The following is a 21,072-nucleotide window of genomic DNA, read 5'->3' on the forward strand; positions in this document are numbered from 1 at the left end:
CCCTGCCGGCTCCCGGCGCCGCGGCCCCGCGCCCGCCCCCTGCCGGCCGCCGCCCGCCCCGCAGCGCCCCCCGCGCGGCGCCCAGGGCTCCCCGCGGCGCAGCCCCCCGGACGCCCTAGTCGTGCATCCCAAGTCCCAGAGCGGCCGCCGCTCCCAGCCTGCCGAGGCGAGGTCCCCCCTGCCCAGCTCGGGGTGAGGAGGGGACGCGGAGGGGCACACGCAGCCGGAGCGAAGGACGGCTGGGACCCGGGCAGGGGGTGTCCAGGAGGCTGCCGCAACCCGACAACCTGAAGGTCGGGGAGAAGCCGTTTATGGGACCATCTTGAAGAAGAGCGTCCAGGGGGAGGGCACTTGCCAGTGCAAAGGTCTGGCGGTGGGACTGAGCCGGACTTCTTTGAGGAGGAATAATAAAAACAGCGCATTTGCTGAGCCCTGGGCCCGGTCCTGTGTTTGGAGGAGGGTTGATACATTTAATCCGCCCCACAGCTCCCGTGGCCACACTGCAGGCCCCTGCGGCCAGAGGGAGTGAAGGGGCAGTGGAGAGAGCCCACAGAAGGCAGGCTTTGTCCTGAGGGCACTGGGGAGCCATAGCAGAGTTTGGAGCAGGAGAGGGGTCAGCCTGTTTTATTTTTGTGAAGGTCTTCCCGCTGCCAGTAGAGTAAGGACAGCAAAGCGGGGGGAGACTTGGAGGCTGAGAAGAGGGCCCCCAGGGACAGGGTGGAGGCTGGACCAGGCTGAGAGGCAGGTGGATTCTGGGCGGATCTTGAAAGGGGAGCCAACAGGACTGCCACCAGATGGGACATGGGATGACAGGTATTAGAGGCTCCTTGTCTCCTGGGGAGCCCCTGGAGGGACATGATGACACAGACAGGGTTGGAGGGATGACAAGGGTGACATTGGGTGGGCATCTGGACATCTGTGAGGCCCCGCCCGAGCCAGCAGCGGGGCTCCACAGCCTGGGGAGGCCTGGGCAAGGTGATGTGGGGAGCAGGCACAGTCAGATGAAAGAGGCAACCAAATGCTCTTCTGCCGCCCTGGCTCCTTGCAGTCTATCCTGAGTCCTACGTGCTGCGTCACCAGGTGGACCCCACGGGCTGGGAGTGAGGCAGGTCCTGTCCCCACCAACATGCAGACTACGGCCCTGACCTTCCGGGTTCTTACGAGAACCCTAGCTCCTGGCCCTGAACACCTATGGGGTCTGCAGTGTGGGGGGAGTAGATTCTTCCCTCCACTCAGCAGGTGGTCCATAAAGGGCTGTGTGTGTGTCAGGAAATAACCTGGAATGAGCCTTGAATGGGGAGGGTCTTTGTCTCTCCCTCTTTACAGTGTGTGTGTACTCCCTCAGCATTAGCACAGTGAGGTGAAACGACAAGCCTCGAACAAACGGAAAAGCCCCGAGAAGTCTCAGGGGCCCTGGGTTGAGTGCCAGTTCATCTCTACACAGCCTGTGTGACCCTGGGTCCGTTTCTTAACCTCTCTGGGCTTACCTCCCCCACCTCCTATGGTTGCTGGAGGGTTAATGGAGTGAATATACACAAAGGCTTGGAAGAGTGCCCAGCACACAAGCTCAGGGCTTGGCACTTTTTCTGTAGAGGGCCAGATAGTAAATATTTTTGGCATTGCGGGCCAGAGGATCTCTGTCGCAAGGAATCAGCTCTGCCATTGCAGTGTCCAAGCAGCTAAGGGCGATACACAAATGCATTCGTGTGGCTGAGTGCTTATTAAACTTTGTTTACAAAGCAGGTGCCTGCGGGCCCAGATTTGACCCTGCACTGGGCGCTCAGCAAAAGCGGGCTTGGAGAGGTTTCATCACTGCCCCTCCACCTCCAAGTCCATTAAGCCCGCATAGATTCCTCCAGCACCTACTGTGCTCCTGGCCCTGTGCGGGGGCCAGAAGCCTCGTCCTCAGAGACGGGGCGTTTTTGGTCTACTAAAGAAATGACGCGAGTTTTGAGGTTTGTGCAAGAACAGGAGAGGAGGAGAGTGTATTGATGCGGAGGGGCTGATGGGAGCAACGGTCCCCATCCCCTTATTCTGGTCCCTTCCCCACCCTAAACTTCCCAGGGCGCCCGCCTCCGTCAGATCAAAAGCAAAGTCCTCTCAGGGTCCCAGAACACGGACTCCAACACCCACGGTCTCAGGTGTGTTCCAGGGAACCAGCCCGGAGGTGGGGCCACAGGAGAACGGGACAGGGGGCAGGGCAGAGATGGTGGGCGGGCATCCCAGGTGGCAGAAGTGTCAGGCAAGGGCCGGGAGGTGGGCCAGGGCGGGGCGTGCAGGGGGCCAGAGCTGAGACACCGACAGGTCACCCATCTCCCCTCCTCTCTGCTCCGTGCGCTGCAGCCCCCATCCCAGTCTGGGTCGCTTTACCCTCGGCAGCCCCTCCCTGAGCCACGTGCACCCATGGTTTCCATGACGACATTCCCCCCTCCCCCCCACCCTGGCCACCTCTGCTTGTGCTGGGCGTGGCCAGCCCCAGGGCTCCGCCCAGCACCACCTGCCCTGCCCTGAGCTCCTGCCGCCGCTGGACATCCTCTGGGGCCCTGGGACTTCAGGGGGCTCTCACCCCCCAAAGACCCCTCCTCCCCTGTGCCTGAGTCAGAGACGCCCTCACCTGCCTCAGCTCTGACCCCAGCTCAGGCCTTGTGGCCGTGCCGCCCCGCCCCCAGCCCCGCAGCTTCCCGCGCGTCTGCCAGCTTCCTCGGTGCACTCCAGAGGTCTGCCCTAACCTGTCCCCGTCAGGCACCTGCTGTGACTCCCCAGGGCCCTGCAGCCTCGCTCCCCGGTCCAGCTGAGCCCTGCCAAGCCTGGCCCTCCCTTCACCTCCCCCACCCCACATCCAGACACCCCGCGTCAGCACACGCTGTGCCCGCCTCCAGGAGCACCTTCCTGGCTTGCCCACTGTTACTGGGTCTCCTCCGTTTCCCTGTTTTAAAGCCCTATCCCCTTCCCTGTCCTTCTCTGGCCACCACCCTTGTACCACTTAATACTTTTGGCAGATGATGTCATCTGCCTGGTCCACGGGGGCAAGGACTTGTCTGCATTCCCAGCACACACAGCAGGTGCTCAATAAACACCCACGGGATGAGTGGTTTCCTATCTCCCAGGGTCCACTTTGACCTCCCCCATGGGGAGGACGGCGCCAGTGCCGTGTGCAGATGGGCACATGGGGAGGCTGCAAGGGGCTCCCCGGACACCCAGCCCCTTGCCAACCCCTCTCTGATACTCCCAGAGATGCCCCCAGAGTCACCTGTCCCCCAGATGTGGGGGTGGCTCTGGGGACCCCAGGAGTGGCCATACTGCTTCCCCCAAGGCCCTCCCCAGGAGGAAACCTGGAGCCGTGAGGGCAGATAAGGGGGGAAGAGGTGGTGGGGCTCTGGGCCCCCAGCCTCAGTTTACCCACTGGTTCCCGTGGGCATGGTACTCACTCCTGCACACGCCTTCCTCAGCTCTCTGCCAGGCCTCTGGGTGCGGGGCCAGGAGAGCCTATGAGAGGCAGACAGGTGCACGGCAGCCCCACACTCACCAGGGCCCGGAGTCCGGAGAGGCGCTCATGGGATACAGGACGTCACTCGGGGGTGGGGGGCTGTGTTTACTCCTGAGGCAGCCCGTCGCCCGCTTCAAGAAATGAGAAGTGATTTCCTTGGAATGCTCATTAAATTACGTGAGAGAAATAAAGTGTGTGGGTTAAATGAAACGAGGGATGCTGCCCAGGCCGGAGCCTGCCCTAAGCATCTCCTGAGCCTGAGCCTCAGCGCGCTCCGGGCCCTTCTTCCGCTGAGCGGCTGAGCGACCGAGGCTCTCAAGGGCCAGGTTACAGGCCCGGGCAGCGGGGTCCCTGGGCTCCAACGCCGTAGCTGCGGTCTTCCGGGAAGCTTTGGAGCTTTTCTCCAATGCCCAGCGGCTCCTGATACACTCCCCCACCTCTCCTGCCACTCTGGCTGTGGTACGGGGCTGGGCACCGACTGAGCACCGACTGCATACCGGCTCCGGGCTGAGTGATGAACGCAGATGTATACCCCCCTCAGGGCTGGGTCCGAGGGGGCCCGGATAAATACCCTGGAGCTGCCGTTCCTGCACCAGCAGCTGTTTATCTCGTGGCCCTGGGGCCCAGCTCCCAGTGGTTACTCTGTGGGAGCCTGCAGGGCTCCAGGAGTGACCCAGGGCAGTCACTGTGCTCCGCTGTGCCTCAGTTTCTCCATTTGTTGGGTGGAGGTGACAATAGCCCTGGGTTGTGGGTCAGAACAGGAGGTGACATGCGTCAGGGTGAGGGAACCGAGAGTCAGCAGTGATGACAATCGTGGTTCTTGCTGTTATCTTCTTTACACACAGGGGTGAGGTGAGCCCGCTGAGACGGGCTCCCACTGGGCCCCCTGCACCCCCACCTGGGCCGGCCCCTCCGGAACTCTGGGTGCCATAACTTCAAATGTCACAAGCCCCCTAAAGGGGCCAAGAAGGGGTGAGCCAGATGCAAGAGGCTCCAGAGCACCCCCTCCCCAGCTTCATGGCCCCGAACCGCAGGTCAGGCCCGGCACGGAGCCGCATGCCAGGAGCCATGACCCCTGCTGTCCTCCTGGCCTGTGCCATGGCCCTGGGAGCCCCAGCCTTTGCAGGTGAGGGGAGCCTGTGTCCTCTGCACCTGATAGTTGCTCAGAAAAAGAAATTCATCTGACCCCGAGTTAAAGTCCTTGACATATAAAGAGCTCCCACAAATCAATAACAAAAGCAAATGTTCAGCAGAGGGACCTCTCATCATCACGGCCGCCGCCACCACCGTCGCCGTGGCTGTGTCCCCTCCGACTGGGAAAGCCACCCAAATCCTCCGCGGGGACATCCTTCAAGGACTCAGGTCCCGAGCGCTGGGTTTCAGACCCTTTGCTGTGCAGCCCAGACAAGTCAGGCTCCCCTCTCTGGGCCTCAGTTAGGGAAATGGAAACGGGGACCCCCTGCCCGTTCCACGGAGCTTTGGGGAGCTTGGTTGTTTGAGACCAGGAAGGACGGTTATTTGTTTCACAAGCGTTCCCCAGATGGGAAGGAAATGGGCTTGGCTGTGGGCAGAATCAGCCTCTGGTGGAGGCAGCAACGCTGGCCAAGCCACTTACCCTCTCTGTGTATCAGCTTCTCCATCCGTCACAGGGATAGAAACAACGCTGATTCCCCAGGGGGCTCTGGGACCCCTGAAGCTTGGGGAACACTCACACCAGCCCCCCAGGGCGTGTGGCCTGGGACAGCCCCAGGGGCCCAGAGCAGACAGAGCCCCCAAGTGGTTCCCCGAAGAAACATCCCCTGCCTGAGGCAGCTGGGCTCTGGGTGGCCACACGGGGTCCGACCCGAGTGGAGAGCTGCTGCATGGACCCTGGGGTTTCTTCCCCGCAGGTTCTCAGGGTCGTGCTGGCCCCTCCCACAGCCCTGACCTGTCACCACAGACACAGGAGCTTCGAATGACATTCACTTGTTACCAGATCGGTGGGCCTCACCGGGCTAAAACCCGGCCCCCACCGAGCCCGCCTGTCTACCCCGGCCCTGCTGCCTTCAAGGCTCTGGGCCTCATCCCTCGTCTGTCAAATGGGGATGAGGACACACGGCAATCTCAGGAGATACGGAACTTGGGTGGGCTAAATATGGCCCCAAAGACCTCCCCGTCCTGGTCCCGGGACCCGGGACGTGTCCCCTCACGCAGCAGAGGCGACCTTGTCAGGGCCCCCGAGGAGGGGGTGACCCTGGGTTCCCGGGGGGGGGCCCGGCGTCCTCACGAGGGGGAGGCAGAGGGTGGGAGTCCCAGAGATGGGCAGGCCCTGTGCGGCTGGCGGTGAGGATGGAGGGGGGCCGCGGGCCAGGAAGAGGCCGGAGCCGGGTCTCCCGGGGGCCCCGGGGGGAGGAGGGGACACCAGCCTTCCATTCTGTATTTCTGAGCCCAGAACTGTCAGAGAATCGGTGTGTGGTGGCCTGTCACACCGGACGTGCCAGGTAAGTGGGAGGCTGGGCGGCATTTGGGGGTGGGGTCGCGGCTCCTCACTCATATGGCTCTGCCCCGTAGGACCCTGGGAGGTGGGGTCGTGGGGGGCTGTGAGGTGGTGCCCACTGAGGCCCTTCATGACGTCCCTGCTGCTGGTGAGGGCATCTTCCCGGCCACGCACTGCGAAGTGGCCAGGTGAGTGGCCGGGGCCGAAGAGAGGGGCTGGGAGTGGGCTGCAGGTCTGGGGTGCTCCAGCCCTAGCGCCCCATCCCCACACCTCCCAACCCAGGAACGTCAGCACCCTCGGTGCGGTCGTGGGGGTTCCCACATACACACGGACCCTCGGCAGGGTTCTGACACGACGCAGGCTGGACGACCACCACCTCCAGCGGCTGGAGGGGGCCGGGCAGGCGGACTTGGGAAGGGCACCTTGGAGGGAGGGTGCACGGGCCCACCTTCAGGGAGGGGCTCAGGAAGCCTGGAGTGCGCTGCGGCCACGTGCCTGCTCCTCAGTGCCACCATTCCCGCTCTTACCCCCCTCACTCCCTTCCTCTCTGCCCCCGGGGGTCTCTCCCCGCTTCCAGCCCCATCAGCTCTCCTCTCTACCTGTCCCACACCCTTGCCAGGCTGGCCACCCCCCCCCGTGTGTGCCCAGGGTTGCTATGTCAGGTGACCGGCTGGCGCAGCACCTCAGGCTGCGATGGCCCCCAGGCAGCGCTGGTGGAGGCCACCGCATGCATCCATGCTCGTCTGGGCCTGCATGTCCGCTGTGCACCTGGCAAGGGGCCATTCTGGGAGACGGGCTCTGCACCTCCACCTGCCCCAGGAACTGCAAGGCATGTACGGGGTGAGCCTGGCACCCTGCAGCCCCATCCTCCAGGTGGAAACACTGGCCCCCGCGCCTCAGTTTCCCCACCCCCGACACCCAGCCACCCTCTTCTGTCGGGTCCTCCACACTGGACGGGGAGCCCGGCTCTGCAGACGCCCACACCCACGTCTCCACCTCTGTGTCCTGGGTCGGGCACGGGCTGAGTGGTACCAATGGGTGGGGCAGGGCGAGGCCTTTGGTCTCAGCAGAGCCTCTGCAAGGGGACGTGTGTCCCAGAGGCTCCCCCAGGCCCTGCCGCTTGCACGCTGCTCCCGAGCCCGCAGAACCCTCTGCCTCACGGGCCTGAGTGACCCCTGTCCGTCTCTATGTTCTCTAGTCACCAGAACTGGGCATCAGCCATGACCCCAGACCACCAGACCTACACCCTGTGACCCCACAGAACATCAGCACCATGGGGTGGGGGCTGTGTCACTGTCCCGCTCTCGCCTCTGGCTCCTGCCAGAGGCTGGTATACAATCAGCACTCGATAAATGCAACCAAGGCAGCAACGATCACGGGCCCATCTTATTGTCCTCACGCCCATGAGGTCTGTGCTGGGGCTGCCGATGGGGGACAGGCAGCCCCGGGGCCAGACCCCGTTCAGCCGGAGAGCCGGCACCTACAGCCCCAGGAGGCAGCCGCGGGCCCTATGCTTGTCGCCTGCATACTGGGTGCTGCAGGAAGTTCCCTGCATACGCTGCTGGGGCCACAGGGCCCCCCGGAGCCGGCTTTGCCCCAGGCAGGCAGCCCCTGAGCCGCCCGCTCTTCCTGCGGCAGGGGAGTCATCAGATTTCTCGGAAGCTCCAGTGCAAAACTGGGCGTTGCTAGCGGGGCCTGGCCGACCTCCGACCACAGGCCACAGCCAGGTTCCCCCTTCCCGGGCCGTTGGGTGAGAGTGGGGCCCATGTCCTGCTGAGCTCTGGAGGGAGCCACCGGCCTGTGACAGCCATGGGGCCTGGGGCCGGGGAGCTGGGTCGCCTGCTGCTGACCGTGGTCCTCACACTGCCCACGAGGCCCGCAGGTGAGAGCCCCCGACCCGTGCGGCTACTCAGTCCTCTGGGTCGTTGCCCCGCTTGTCGCCGGGAACGGGGACCAGGGTGGAGGCCCAGGCCCGGGTTTTCTGGGGTTCAGACTCCTCCCAGCACACACTCAGAGACCTTCCCTGGGCTTCTCGCCTCCAGCCCATCTCGACCCGCTGGCCCCCACCCGACCCCCGCCCCAGCAGGTGCCTGAGCCGTCCATTCCCACCACCCCTCTTCCTGCCCCGACCTGACGCAGTCCCGCCCTGCCCGCAGGCTCCTGGGGTGCCCGGATCATTGGGGGCCATGAGGTGACGCCCCACTCCCGTCCTTACATGGTGTCTGTGAAATTTGAGGGCCAGCACCACTGTGGAGGCTTCCTGCTCCGTGCCCACTGGGTGGTCTCCGCGGCCCACTGCTTCAGCCACAGGTGAGCCCACGCTGGGGCCTGCTCCAGCCCCCACGTCCTCAGCAGGGGCAGCTTACCTGACAGCAGGTGGGGGGGGTACGTGAGGAGCGCAGCCCTGCGTCCATCCCGAGTACCTTGTTAAAGAACCACTGACGTGAATATTGAAAGTGTCGGAGGTTATAACCGAGGTGGGAATTATAATAAATATAGCAAGTATTACGTCCACCGAAGCACCTTGTTATCATACTGATTAACATTAATGTTCCGACGATCTGGGTAAATCCCATAATTGAAGCGGGAATGCAGATACACATGATTATGATCGCCGGGCTCTCGCCAGGATCACATGGGCTGCCGCACCCCCTTTTCTGCAGACGGGGGAGACCGAGGCCCCAGTCTCGCTCTCAAGCCCCCCTCCCCCCCGCAGGGACCCCCGAACGGGCCTGGTGGTGCTGGGGGCTCACATCCTGCATGCTCCAGAGCTGACACAGCAGGTGTTTGGCATCTCGGCTCTCATCAGGCACCCGGACTACCAGCCCGCCACCCATGCCAATGACATCTGTCTGCTGAAGGTGAGCTGGGGGCGGGGGGACACTGGACTCAGGCAGGTCTGGCCTGTCCGTGCCACCCCATGACGGCCTGACTGACACGTTCGAAAAGCAGCTGGGAGGGTCCCGTGAACACCCAAGTCAGGTCACGTCTCTCCTCTGCCCTCCCTGCCTCCCACTCTCTCCCCTCAGCCCCCGACTCAGGGCCGACTGAGCCGTTAGCATTCCGGCATGCTCGAACCCCTGGGCCTTTGCACTGGCTGTGGCTCGCTCCAGGACACACTCCCACAGACACCACCCGGCTTTCTCCCTCCCTCAACTCTCTCAAGTCTTCGCTCAAATGTTCCCTTCTCAGGAGGCCCCCTCTGCAAGCTGCCCCACCCCCTGCCGTCTCCCCAATCCCTTCCCTCTGGCCCACCTATCCTGGGTCCAGCACCACTGAAAACATTTGCTTCTTTACCATTGTTCACTGCTTCCTCTCCAGACTGGGAGGACAGGGATTTTTTCTCCTGTGGCCATTTATGGCCCACAGCAGGCCTCGATGTTCAGAACAGATGAGACCCTAGGGCATCGGATACTCCAGTCCCTGCTCCCCAGGCCCTTTGTGGGGTTTCTGGGCAGGAAGCAGCTCTTCCCATAAAGGTGAGCTTCCCTCCCTGCTCACACAGGGTGCATCCATTCGGACCCCCCATGGCCCCCTTCTGCTTGGGGGCAACCCCCCACATCTCCCACTCAGGTGCCCCAAATTCAATTCCATGCATCTCAGGACCTCCGTTTTAATGAGAAAACACCTCAGACCTGCTCTCCAAATGTGGAGAAAAGGGGAATGTCCAAAACAGAGGGACATTCCACATGACAGAAACAGGTCCCTGGGAACAGGAGGGCTTGGGGTGCCATATTCTCTCGGCAAAATTAGAAGGGTGCAGCAAGTGTCAGTGGCCAAAGCTCACATGTGGATTTTGCTCATCTGTGAAACCCCAAAACCTGGAAGCCACAGCTCACCCATCCCATTATGCAGCTGGGGAAACCAAGGCTGGGGTATGGTCGGGGCAGGGCCAAGTCCACAAGGAGTGAGTGAATACCAAAACCTGGGGCCTGAGTCATTCATTCCATAAACATTGATTGAGCACCAGCTGTGTGCTGGGCACTGGGGATATAGCCACGAACAAAGAGCCCCAGGGCTGGTCCCCTTGGAGCCTCCAGTCCAACAGGATGGCAGCTGAGTAAACTGGCCCTGACAGGGGCCCATGGAAGCCCCGAGGAGGCTCTGTCCTACCCCGGGAGTCTAGGAAGCCTTCCCGGAGGAGGCGACATCTAAGCCGACACCTGAAGGCCGGATAGGAAAGGTATTCCAGCCTGAAGGGGTGGGGGACCAGGGAATGACAGTAAGTTCATTCTGCCTGGAGGGGAGGGCTGAATGGTGAGGCAAGCGGTATCGTCCCAAGCACAACGGGGAGACGGGGAGACGGGGGAGGGCTTACAAGCAGGGGAGATGCTGGTTAGAAGGACACTTATTTCTGGCAGCAGGGGAGGCCAGAGCCGTGGTCTGAGGGGGTGAGGCCTGATGGGCAGGGCCTCCTGATGGCCTCTTGGCTGCTACTGATTTCTCTCCACGAGGCCAATTAGAGACCAGGTGTCATGATGGGTAAACCGCGGCAGGAGATCACGGGGTAAACCTTAACTCAGCAGTCTCTCTGCAGCTGAACCGCTCTGCTGTCCTGGGTCCTGCAGTGGGGCTGCTGAAGCTGCCACAGAGAGGTGCCAGGCCACTCAAGGCTGGGGCGCGGTGCCAGGTGGCTGGCTGGGGCTCCATATCTGACTTTGAGGACCTGCCGCCCGGGCTGATGGAGGCTGAGGTCCGCGTGCTGGGCCTGGACATCTGCAACAGCTCTTGGAGGGGCCAGCTGAGCCCTGGCATGCTCTGCACCCAAAGTGGGGACCGCCGGCGGCGTGGCTTCTGCTCAGTAAGATACTTGTCTCCACCCTGCCTGCCTATGGTATGGGGAAACTGAGGCCCACAGAGAGGGCTGGAGATGGGCAGAGGCTTGGGAACTAAGTCCCAGCTCACCTTTGAGACCAGGTGAGACCTCACCTGAGACCCTGGAAGGACAAAGAATTTTCCAAGGTCACAGGGCTGTCATGTACAGTTGTGCAGGTTATGCACTGCACAAAGGGCTCCAGATTTGTGTTTCTATAAGCAGTGTTCAGTAGGGGTGCAGTACACATCTTGATCAAGGAGGTTCTGCTCCCTGTATGGACTAATGGCAGCCCTGGTCCTGATGCTGAGGGAGAAACTCAATCTGGAGGATTTTTTGTTCCAGGCAAAGAGTGTAGTGATTCAAAACACAGATTCTGGAGTCCAGCTGTGTGGGTCCAAATCCAGACTGTGCCACTTCCCAGGTGTGTGGCCTTGGAAAAGTCACCTCACTTCTCTGGACCTTTCTCCATCTGTAAAACTGCCATGCTAATCATACCTACTTCATAGGGTCAGAGTTGATTCTAGATTAGTTAGGGTGATAGGACTGGGGAGGGGAGAGGAGGGGAGAAAGTAGGAATTTTAGGGTGAGTATTCAAGGCGGCTTCCCTGAGGAGAGCACCTTTTGAGCTGAGATTTGAAGGAGTCTTGAGGAGATCTGAGGGAAGGCATGCCAGGCAGAGACTCATCTCAGGGCTGCCATGTACAGCTGTGCAGGTTGCCTACTGCACAAAGTACTGCAGACTTGTATATCTATACCAGCAGTGTTGAAAGGGGGCAGTAACAGGTCTCAAGGATATGGAAAAGCCCAGAGACTAGAGCAAGCTTGGTTTACTTCAGGAACAGCCCAGAAGGCTGGTGGGGCCAAAACGAAAGGAAAGGAGGACAGACAGGTGGGTGAGAGCTAGATGCTCACGGCCCCTGAAGGCTGTAAGCATCGTTTTTGCTGGAAGAGCACTAGGAAGCCATGGAAGGGTTTCGAGGCAGGGAAGGGTCCTGGTCAGATTTGCACATAGAAGCTCCTTTGGGGAAACAGGCCCAGAGATGGACGCCTGAACTTGCCTTTCCCTCCACCCCCAGGCGGACTCTGGGGGGCCCCTGGTGTGCAGGAACCGGGCCCACGGCCTTGTCTCCTTCTCTGGACTGTGGTGCGGCGACCCCAAGACCCCCGATGTGTACACGCAGGTGTCTGCCTTCGTGAGCTGGATATGGGATGTGGTGCGAGGGCCCCGGCCCAGCCCCCTGCCCAAGACCACCAGGTCCCTGCAGGAGTCGCCGGAACCACAGCAGCACTGGGTATACAAACGAGATGGCAAACGATTCAAATAGCTCCTTCCCTGGAAATCCCATGGCCAGGGCAGGTCATCCACGGGCCCCCCCAAGCCCTGGGGAAGCCTGGCATGTATGGGTTGGGGGGTGGGGTAGGAGAGGGCATCAGTTCCAAACCCAAAGGGCCAAAATGACGAAATAAAATGTTAACTGAATAACCAGACAGGATGGTTCATCTCCAGGGTCCATCCACGTTCTCTCGAGCTTCTCTTGTGCCTCGGTGTGGCCGAGAGTCTGGCTTTGCCACTGCCTCCCTGAGTGACGATGAGCCGCTTGCTTCAGGACCCAGGCCCCTCACCACCCTCCCCGCACTGACCCACCCCCAACCCACAGCCGGGGCAGCCTCCTGGCCTTTGCCCACACAGTGCCCCCCACGTGGCACTCCTTCAGCCTCCAGCTAACCACTCCCACGCGGAGATGGGGAAGCCAAGGCCGGAGAGGGTGGGGTCTCAGGCTGGCCTGGCTCCACGTGCAGTCTGTTCTCATTCTCTGAAGAGTGCTTCCAACAAACGGTGCCCGGCTTGTCACAAGGTTTGGGTAAGGCCCAGCTGGTGTTACTGTTGTTGCATCATCATTAATTGTATTACTGCTATTATCACACCCCCAACCCTTCTAGGCCAGGCCTCCTGGGGGTACCTTCAGGGGGATTCCTGGGGGTGCCCTAAGCCATCTTGATCCCTCTTCCTTCTGCTCCAGAAAGGCTTTCTCCCTGCACGCCCCCAGCTCTGCACATTACCGTCCTCAGCTGTCTCCCCAGATGCTGCCCAGAGGTGGACACTGAGGCCCAGAGACAGAAGGGGTCTCTCCCCACTCACCACCCCAACACCCCAGGGCCCCCGGCTGGTGACCCACTACCAAAGGGGGGCAGCACAGAGGCTGAGAGATAGAGAGAGAGAGAGAGAGAGAGGCAAACCAAGGCTTGGACACTCCAAAGTGGAGTCTTTATTTCTTTGGTGAGGCAGGACCCCAGGCTAGGGGAGATGGCCTTGTCGGGGGGCTCGGGTGAACCCATTACTCAAGGGCACTTCTCAGGGTCACAGGTAAGGCACTTCTGAGGGGCTAGGAGAGGCGGAGCACAACCGCTCCTGTGCAGCTCCCCCAAACTCAGAGCTGGACTCTTGCCCGCTGGGCCCCCCACGTGTGGCCTGACGCTCTGGTCCCCACAGAGCAGGGACACCAAGCAACAGCCCAGAGAGAAAGCAGGGACTTGGCCCAAGGCCAGCATCTGGCTGGTGTGAAGACTCCTGAGCCGGCTGGTGGGTGAGGAGGGTCCAGTTGGAACTGGGCTAAGAGGCTTGGCCAGGGCAAGTCTCATGGGACTGAGGGGTTTTGGTCTGGACCTCACCTGTGGATGGGGCAGCCAGAACTAGGGGTGCCGCTCAGACACATGGCTCCAGAAGGCAGGGTACAGAGTGGGTCCTGGTGCACATACCCCACCCCGGGCCAGTGGGTGAGCAGGGGCTCCTGTGCCCCCCTGGGTCCCGCCCCAAGTGCACTGGGCACCACTGGACATAATGCCCCACTCTGGGCTGATGCTGGCCCAAGGCCCGTGTCAGGAGACACAGACAGCCCCTCACACACTCCAGGGGACAAGCTGGGCTTTTCTAAGGGGCCACCACAGGACATACTAGGGAAATGGGAGCAGGAGGGAAGGTAAACCCTGGAGTTCTTGAGCTGGTTGGGGACAGTGGCTGCTTCCTTGGTCTACCTGAGGCCTGAGTAGGTTCTGAGGCTCATTTATACACACCCAGGCCGCGGACCCCTTCCTCACTCCCAGTCTGTAGCCTAGAAGGCCGGGGTGCTTCTTCATTAATTGCCGGCAGGGGTGAATCCCCAGCCCTCTCGGTGGTGGTGATAATTAAGTTATCCCCTAGAGCAGAAGCAGCATGGGGTCCTCCTGGGCAGCACGGTGCCTGCGGTGGGAGCCCCACCCACCAGCCACACTCCCAGGCCTCCCCCCCCCCCCACCCCCCCCAAGATTGTCACGGGGGGCCCCCGGCCCCCCCCCCCGCCCCAGGTGGTCCCTGTCCAGGCTCTGGGAAGCGTCCATGGGACATAAATTAGATTCGGCTGTGGCAATAAATAAAACGGGGAGGCCTTGAACGCCAGGCCCAAGCCGGCCCCACAGGCTCACACGAAGTTCTCCTCCTCCTCCTCCGACCCTGCATCTGACGGCTCAGGGGTGCCTGCAGAATGGGAGGGGCGAAAAGAGAAATGGGGGCGCGGAGAGGGGCGGGACGCTAGACCCCGCCGCTGCTCCCCGCTCCGCGCCGCACCTGCACAGCTGCCCGGGTGGCGCACGCCGATAGAGCGGCCCAGGAAGCAGGTGGCCTGGCGGAGGTGGCACGAGGACATGTAGGTGACGTTGTTGTTGCCGCAGAGCTCCTGGCCGGGACTGGAGGGCGCGGGGCAGGGCGCCGCGCGACACACCACGCAGTGAGCGCTGCCCGTCTGGTCCACCACGCACGACTGCGGCCGCGGGCACAGGACGTGCGCGCAGGACTCTGCGAGCGAGGCGCCGGGGCGGGTCAGGGGCGCGGTCCGGCAGGTCCCACCCGCAGGCCCCGCCCCCGGCCGCGCCGGAAGCCGCCCCTCCTCCGCGCGCCCCGCCCGCACCCGTCCCACACCCAGGCCCCGCCCCCCGGGCTGCACCCGCAAGCCCCGCCCCGAGTCACGCACCCCTATCTCTCACGCCACGTGAGCCCCAGACCTCCCTTTCCAAAACCCCACCCCGCTTTTCCTCCTTCCGACCCCACAGCTGAACCAATCCAGCGGCGCCCTCTCCGGAGTCTAGCTGGTAGGCCCCGCCCCCGCCCGCGCCGGCCCCGCCCCCACGTACTGCGGCAGCGTCCCGGGTACATGACGCGCAGGTCCGGGTGGCCGCGGCAGCGCGCGGCGCGCAGCTCGCACTCGTCGCGGTAGGTGGCGCCGTCTGAGCCGCAGACCTGCAGGCGCGCCGGGAGCCCCGCGCAGTCGGGCGCGCACTCGCAGCGCGGGCGGCCCCCCTGCATGCGGCACGCCTTGCCGGGGCCGCACTCCACGCCCTCGCACGAATCTGCGGACACAGAGCACGCGCGCGTGGGGGGGGGGGGCGCGTGGCCGAGGCCGGAGGTCCGCGGAGCCCACGGCGCCCCCGGCCCCTGTTCTGAGGCTAGCGGCCGCGAGTCGGGGAACACGGGCGAGGACGACTGGTTCGGAGTCTGGGTGCGGGATCTGCCGGGGACGAGATCGGCCCCGCGCCCGGTGGGCCGGGAGTCGAGGCTGGGGCTCTGTCTGGAGGCGGGGCTCAGAGTGAGCGGGAAGGCGGGTGTCTGCCCGGAATCTAGGGGTTCAGGAACGAGCTTCCAGGGCCCGGGCCCGCTCTCGCTCCGCAGCTGGGCCACCCGCTCGGGCTGGCGTCTGTTCCCTGATTTACGCGCCGTGAAGGGAAGGCCGGCGGGGGGCCCGACTGCGTCAGCGGAGGGGGGCCCCACCCCGTCCTTGCGCCGGTCTGGGGAGGACGAGCAGCGTCTGCCTGCCAGGACCAACCCGGAGGAGGCGTCGGGGAGGGCGGGGCGTTGGCGCTAGGCCCTGAGGCTCATTTCCTGGGGAGGGGGATTCCCACATCCCGAGCCCCCTGAATCAGGGGTTATCCCTGCCCCCCCAGGCCTATTTCGCAGGCAGGGAAACAGGTCTGACCAGGGCAATTCTCTCTCTGGGGTCTCCCCCCCGCCACCCCCATCCCAGGACCTTGGGAAACGCAGAGCAGATCGGACTCAGACCCAGACCCAGACCCATTAATGAGCTGCTCATCTTACAGGCCCTCCCAGGCTCATTGCGATCTCCCAACCACTCCGCCATGAGGTGATGCCATTTTGTCAGCATTTTACAAAAGGGGGAAACTGAGGCCTCGTCACAGCTGTGAGCGGAGGAGAGCCAGGGGCTCCTCAGCGCAAAAACTCCAGGCCAGACCCCAGACGGACCCCCCCCCCAGCTCTGTTGCTTGTGGGCCTGGAGGGCAGACTCTTGAGTTCAGCCTCAGTTTCCCTGTGCGTAAGGTGAGGCCGACTGGCAGAGCATGAGCATAAATGAGCGGGTGAGCTGGCGCCCCCATGTCACCCCTGCCAGGGCATGTGGGCCGCACCTGGGCACCTCCCAAGCTGCCTGCCCACACACACATCTGGAAACACTCCCCCTGGGTGGCTTCACAAGCTGGAACGGAAGTGGGAGAACTGAGTTGCCTTCCCCAAGGCCAGATGAGATTGGGGGGCGGGTGGGCGGGTGACCTGGACCTTATGCCCAGGCCATGCAATTTTTGAAGTCTGTCCTCCTCCCAGAACCCAGAGGAGGTTCTAGAGGGAGCCAGGGCACATGGCAGTGAGCCCAAGACCACCCGGCCAGGCTGATCAGGGATTAATCATATCCCAGTGGCCAGCTGGGCTCTCAGCTTGGCCCTCAGCTCCAGCCTCCTCCCTGCCCTGGCCCCATCCACTAGGACCCGATCCCATACTTTCTCCAGCTGGCAAACTCCTAATGATGCCCCAACACCCTGGTACTAATGCCCACCTCCTTCAAGCCATGCCCCCACACCACCTCTGGGCCCCTGCAGGTTTGGCCTGGACCAGAGAGGCCTGGGAGGGTCCCCAGCCCCTTCTCCAAGGCAGATAATATGTCTTGGCTCATTCATTCATTCATTCTGGCCTCAAGGAGTTCCTAGTCTGATGAAGGAGGCAGCAGAGAACACTTCTCAGAACATGGTCCAGAAGGCACATGCTTGTTAAACATGAATCTGTGGTCCCACCACAGATCCCTGGAATCTGTGCAGTTATGGGCAGATTAAGTGTTTGGAACACTGCCTGGCGGGGGGGTGGGGGGCGGGTCACAGACCCAAATGGCCAGTTGGGAAAATCCACCTTCCCCAGGGTTAGGTGTGAGTCGAGTGTACTTCTCCCAGGTGGGGTGCAGGTGGGAAAGGTCACCCAGGCAGAGCACTCAGCATGAGCAAGGGCCTAGAGGCTAGAAACCAAGCTGGGGAGTCCTCAACAGATGGAGGCTTCTTCCCAAATCCTCAACAGATGGAGGCTGAGGCCTGGGAACCTCAAGTCCCCAGCCTCTCTCTGAACCCTGGATTCCTTCCACAAACACTCAACCTCCTTCTGCACACCCTGAGATGGGGAGCTCATTCTCAGTTGTCCCAGTGACCCTGGCCTGTGGCTGACGCCCATGGTCTCACCTTTGCAGGGGAGGCAGTGGACAAGGCCCAGGAAGCCCAGAAGGCTGATCTTGTTCCCTGGGTGAGTGAGGTTGGACCAAGCGGTGTCAATGTTGCTGGAGGCACAACACTCCGCTTGGCTGACGTCAGTCTTCAGCACCAGGCTGCAGGTGGCCTCTCGGCCCTGCTGGAGCCAGCACACACCACCTGTGGACAAGGTGGGGCAGTGACTACCACACCAGAGGTGCCCTCCGGTACCACTCCCAACACCCGGCTCCCAGCCCTGGGGGATGTATGCAGTTGGTGCTCGGTAATTACAGAGGGGATGATTTGCTCCCCACCTGGGAAGGAGGGGCAGAGACCTGCACAGGTGCTCCCATCCCAGCTCAGCTCTGGATCCTTTTGCCACCCTTCTGGGATTCCTTGTCCTCTACGAGCTACAACCCCCACTCATGGTGGGAAGCTCTCCCCACCTTCCCTCACTCCAGGCCCCCAGGCCCAGGCCTGGCATCCTGCCCAACCAGTCAAACACCCAGAGCTGGACATGTCAGGGTCAGTGGGCCCTGGAGCCGCCTCTCCGCCTCTGCCCTCTGTCTAGACAGCGCCCGAGGGCACACAGAGCCCCCCTCGCCTGGCAGCCCCCCCTTGCCTGGCCCGCCTCTTACTCACTCCAACTTGGGAACATTCCCCTTGCATGAGCTCACCATCTCCCTGGGGACACGGCCTTCGGGGAGGGGGCTCAGCTCTCCCCTTCGAGCGGGGCTGGGGTGGGGCTGCCGGGTGGGGTAGGCAGGCTGATAGCCCTCCCTTTCTGCACCCTTAAGTGGGGGCAGGAGTGGCCATGGCCCCCATCCCAGAGAGCTCACTGGTTCCCAGGCACTGTCTGAGCGCCTTACAGGGACCAGCTCCGGGAGCCCAGCACCTTGGCACCCATGTTACAAAATGAGAAACTGAGGCCGGGAGTGGGGATATTCCTTGCCCGGCATCCCCCACCAAGTGGCAGGTATGGGATTCCAACAATCCATCTGCCTAAGCCAAACCTGGAGAAGATCTGAGACCTCAGGTGGAGGTCCAGGCTCCAGCCACCCAGCCCTGCCTCTCTGGGGCTTCAGGACTCACATGGTTCAGGTTCGAATCCTGAGTTTGCCACTTACAAGCTGTGTGACCCTGCACCTCAGTTTCCCCATCTGGAAAATGGGCATGATGAGAGTACACACATTATTGGGCTATTATTATGGATTCAGGGAGGGTGGACACTAAGCACTCAATAAATGTCAGCAGTCACGGTGACTACTACTCTTGACAATTGTGAAAGAGAGCCACATCTGCTCTGCTGACCTCCTGGTGACCCTCCTTCAGGCCCTTTGGGGCTGGGGGAGGGGAGCCTGAAGCCCTCCCAGATTGAACCTGAGGAGGAGGCCTCCGATCACCAGCTGCCACCCTCCCCGCGCCCCCCAACATCTCCCCCAAGGCCCGCATTCCGGGCAGGCCCACGTGGGTGGCCCACCCCGCCCGCCCCTTCCGGCCGCCCCACTCACCGGGCGCGGGGTCCCCCGAGCCCACGGAGCCCACGGAGCCCACGAAGCCCACGGCCCAAGCCAGGGCCCCCCAGGGCAGTGGCCACAGTGGCCCCGGCGTCCCGGGACGCATGGCGGACGCAGAGACGGCGGCGGCCCCCGCGTCGGACGCGCGGGCTGGCGGGCGGGCGAGCAGGCGGCTGGGAGGGCGGCGGCACCGACTTCCCAGCGCGCCGCGGCCGGGCGCTCCCTATAAAGGTCCCGCTGGCTGCGGGCGGGGCGGGGCCGGGCCGGGGCGGGGCGCGAGGCAGTGTCGCGCACGGTGTGTGCAGGGGCTGGGCCTGGCCACCCCGAGGGCAGCTGGTGGGGATTGGGGGTCCGCCCTGGGAGCCCGAGAATTTGGGAAGGTGTCCCTGTGGCCAGCGCGAGAGGGCCAAACCGGTGGTGGGTGTGAGTTCCAGGGGCTCACCGTGAGTTTGGGGGGGGTCTTCAGCCGGAGGGCTGTGGCTGAGCTAACTGGAGGCCCACGGGGAGCGGGATCCGTGTATCACGTCGTGGATTGCAAGCGGTCGCTCATGTGGCCCAAGTGTGAACTGGGCCCCTAACCTCTTCCCCGCCCCAACGCGCCCACACACTCCGGAGACCTCGGCCCCAGCAACATCCACCCACTCACACCAACCCCCGCCCCGCTCACTCCCCCTGGCCGCTGCAGCCAGTGGGCTCGGCTGGGTGGGAGCCCGTGGGGATGGGCCGGGGCTGGGTGGCAGCAGAGGCAGAGGGGTGCGGCAGCAGGAGACCAGAGCCACAAATGGCCTCAGCGTCGGGGACAGCAGTGACCCTTCCGAAAGACTTCCAGAGTGTGGCCCCTGAGCCTGGCCTTTGGGAGACGCACCAACCCCCCGCTCCCCTCCCAGACCTTTGCAAATGGTCCTCCCAGGCCCCATTGAAAAGCACTTACTGGCTTAGGGTTTTTTCCTCTCCTTGGGTTCTCTGCTCTATGTATCTGGAGCCCTTGACCACCCAGAATCCCAGCCTTTCCACAATTTACGACAGTGATATCAGACTTCAGAATGGCCCTGGAAAGAATTGAATCCACTGGGGCCTTGGGGCAGCCAGATGCTCCTCCTATGTTGGAGTTCATCCCTCCTATCTTTGGGGCTCCCCCCAAAATTGTCAGGGCAGTCTCCAAATGCTCGTGGGTCCTGTACAGCCCCTCTCTGTTTGAATTTCTAAGAAATAATGACTATCTCTTTATGGCAAGAATTGTTGGGGGTGTGCTGGCATACCAGGTGACCAAGGCTGACCTGGTCTTGTCATCACCAAGCCCATGGTTTGTAGGGGCCGTAGAAACAAAATACATAGATGAACAAGTTAATGTATAACTTCAAAGAGTGGTAAATGCTTTCAGGAAAATAAAAGAGGCGGAGAACAATGGGGTATCTCACGGGGGTGATGATGCCACCGCATCACCTCCCATTCCTGCATCTTCCCCTGCCCCGGATGTGGAAGCCAAAGATCCCTGCAACCACACACCACAGACCTTCCATATGCACGAGGTCTGCCACCAGAATATGCCATGCCTAGACCCCTTCCTCCATCTCAGCTGCTCAGCCTGACCCATGTGCCCCCACCAGTAGCCAAGGGCCACGTTCCTGCCTAGTGGCACGGAGGGAGGACACCCGACTGTCTTGGCCTGTCCTTGGCCCCTCTGTGAAGGGATTCTCCCCTGGTGGGGGAATGGGGCCGGGATGGGACCCTGTGTTCTCATCCAGGGCGTGCAAGAGCTGGACACTGTGACCTTGGCCGAGACCTGACCCTGCCACGGCTCAGCCACCCCAGCCTGGGTTGTGCAAACCAAAGGGTTATTGTCAGCCTGGCGTGGGTTCGAAACTGAGGGTGATTGCCAGCAGCCTCCTGCCCCACCCCCCGACCTGGCACATCTCCCCAACCCGGAGGCCATGTGCTGGGTGACCTAAAGCAAGTCATTGGCCCTCTTTGGGGAGCCCCCTTTTCATGCCTTTCTCTCCACCCTCAACTGGCCTCAGCCTCATCCCCTGCAGCCTACTTCCTGCCCCAGCGGGCTAACAGGAGGCCCCTCCCCAGCTCAGACGTCCCCCGTGACCGCCCATGGCCCTGGGCTTCACTCCTCCAGGCCCCACAGGAAACAGGCCACAACCATCCAGAGGGATCAGGGTCCTGATGGAGGGTGCTGTGCCCAATGCCGACCGGGGAGGTCACGGCCAGCTCCTCAGAGGAGGAC

At 62.5% G+C, this 21,072-nt stretch overlaps 2 protein-coding genes across 2 annotated transcripts; one reads left to right on the forward strand and one right to left on the reverse strand.

Annotated features, from left to right (window-relative positions):
• The first annotated feature begins 7,676 nt into the window (after positions 1–7,676).
• Positions 7,677–12,265, forward strand: PRSS57 (serine protease 57). The gene is made up of 5 exons (XM_025861096.2): positions 7,677–7,845; positions 8,120–8,273; positions 8,680–8,824; positions 10,501–10,764; positions 11,856–12,265. Exons 1-5 carry the CDS (start codon positions 7,773–7,775, stop codon positions 12,102–12,104), a joined length of 885 nt encoding a protein of 294 aa, XP_025716881.1. The 5' UTR covers positions 7,677–7,772; the 3' UTR covers positions 12,105–12,265.
• Positions 12,266–13,018: 753 nt separating this feature from the next.
• Positions 13,019–19,042, reverse strand: FSTL3 (follistatin like 3). Its single transcript, XM_025861097.2, has 5 exons — positions 18,834–19,042; positions 17,317–17,502; positions 14,944–15,159; positions 14,381–14,608; positions 13,019–14,290 (listed from the first exon to the last, which is right to left on the reverse strand). Exons 1-5 carry the CDS (start codon positions 18,943–18,945, stop codon positions 14,235–14,237), a joined length of 798 nt encoding a protein of 265 aa, XP_025716882.1. The 5' UTR covers positions 18,946–19,042; the 3' UTR covers positions 13,019–14,234.
• Between the last annotated feature and the right edge of the window lie 2,030 nt (positions 19,043–21,072).

The sequence above is a fragment of the Callorhinus ursinus genome, unplaced genomic scaffold, assembly GCF_003265705.2.
Source record: "Callorhinus ursinus isolate GAN/ISIS: 27379988/994484 unplaced genomic scaffold, GSC_fseal_2.0 scaffold77, whole genome shotgun sequence".
Classification (NCBI taxonomy): domain Eukaryota; kingdom Metazoa; phylum Chordata; class Mammalia; order Carnivora; family Otariidae; genus Callorhinus; species Callorhinus ursinus.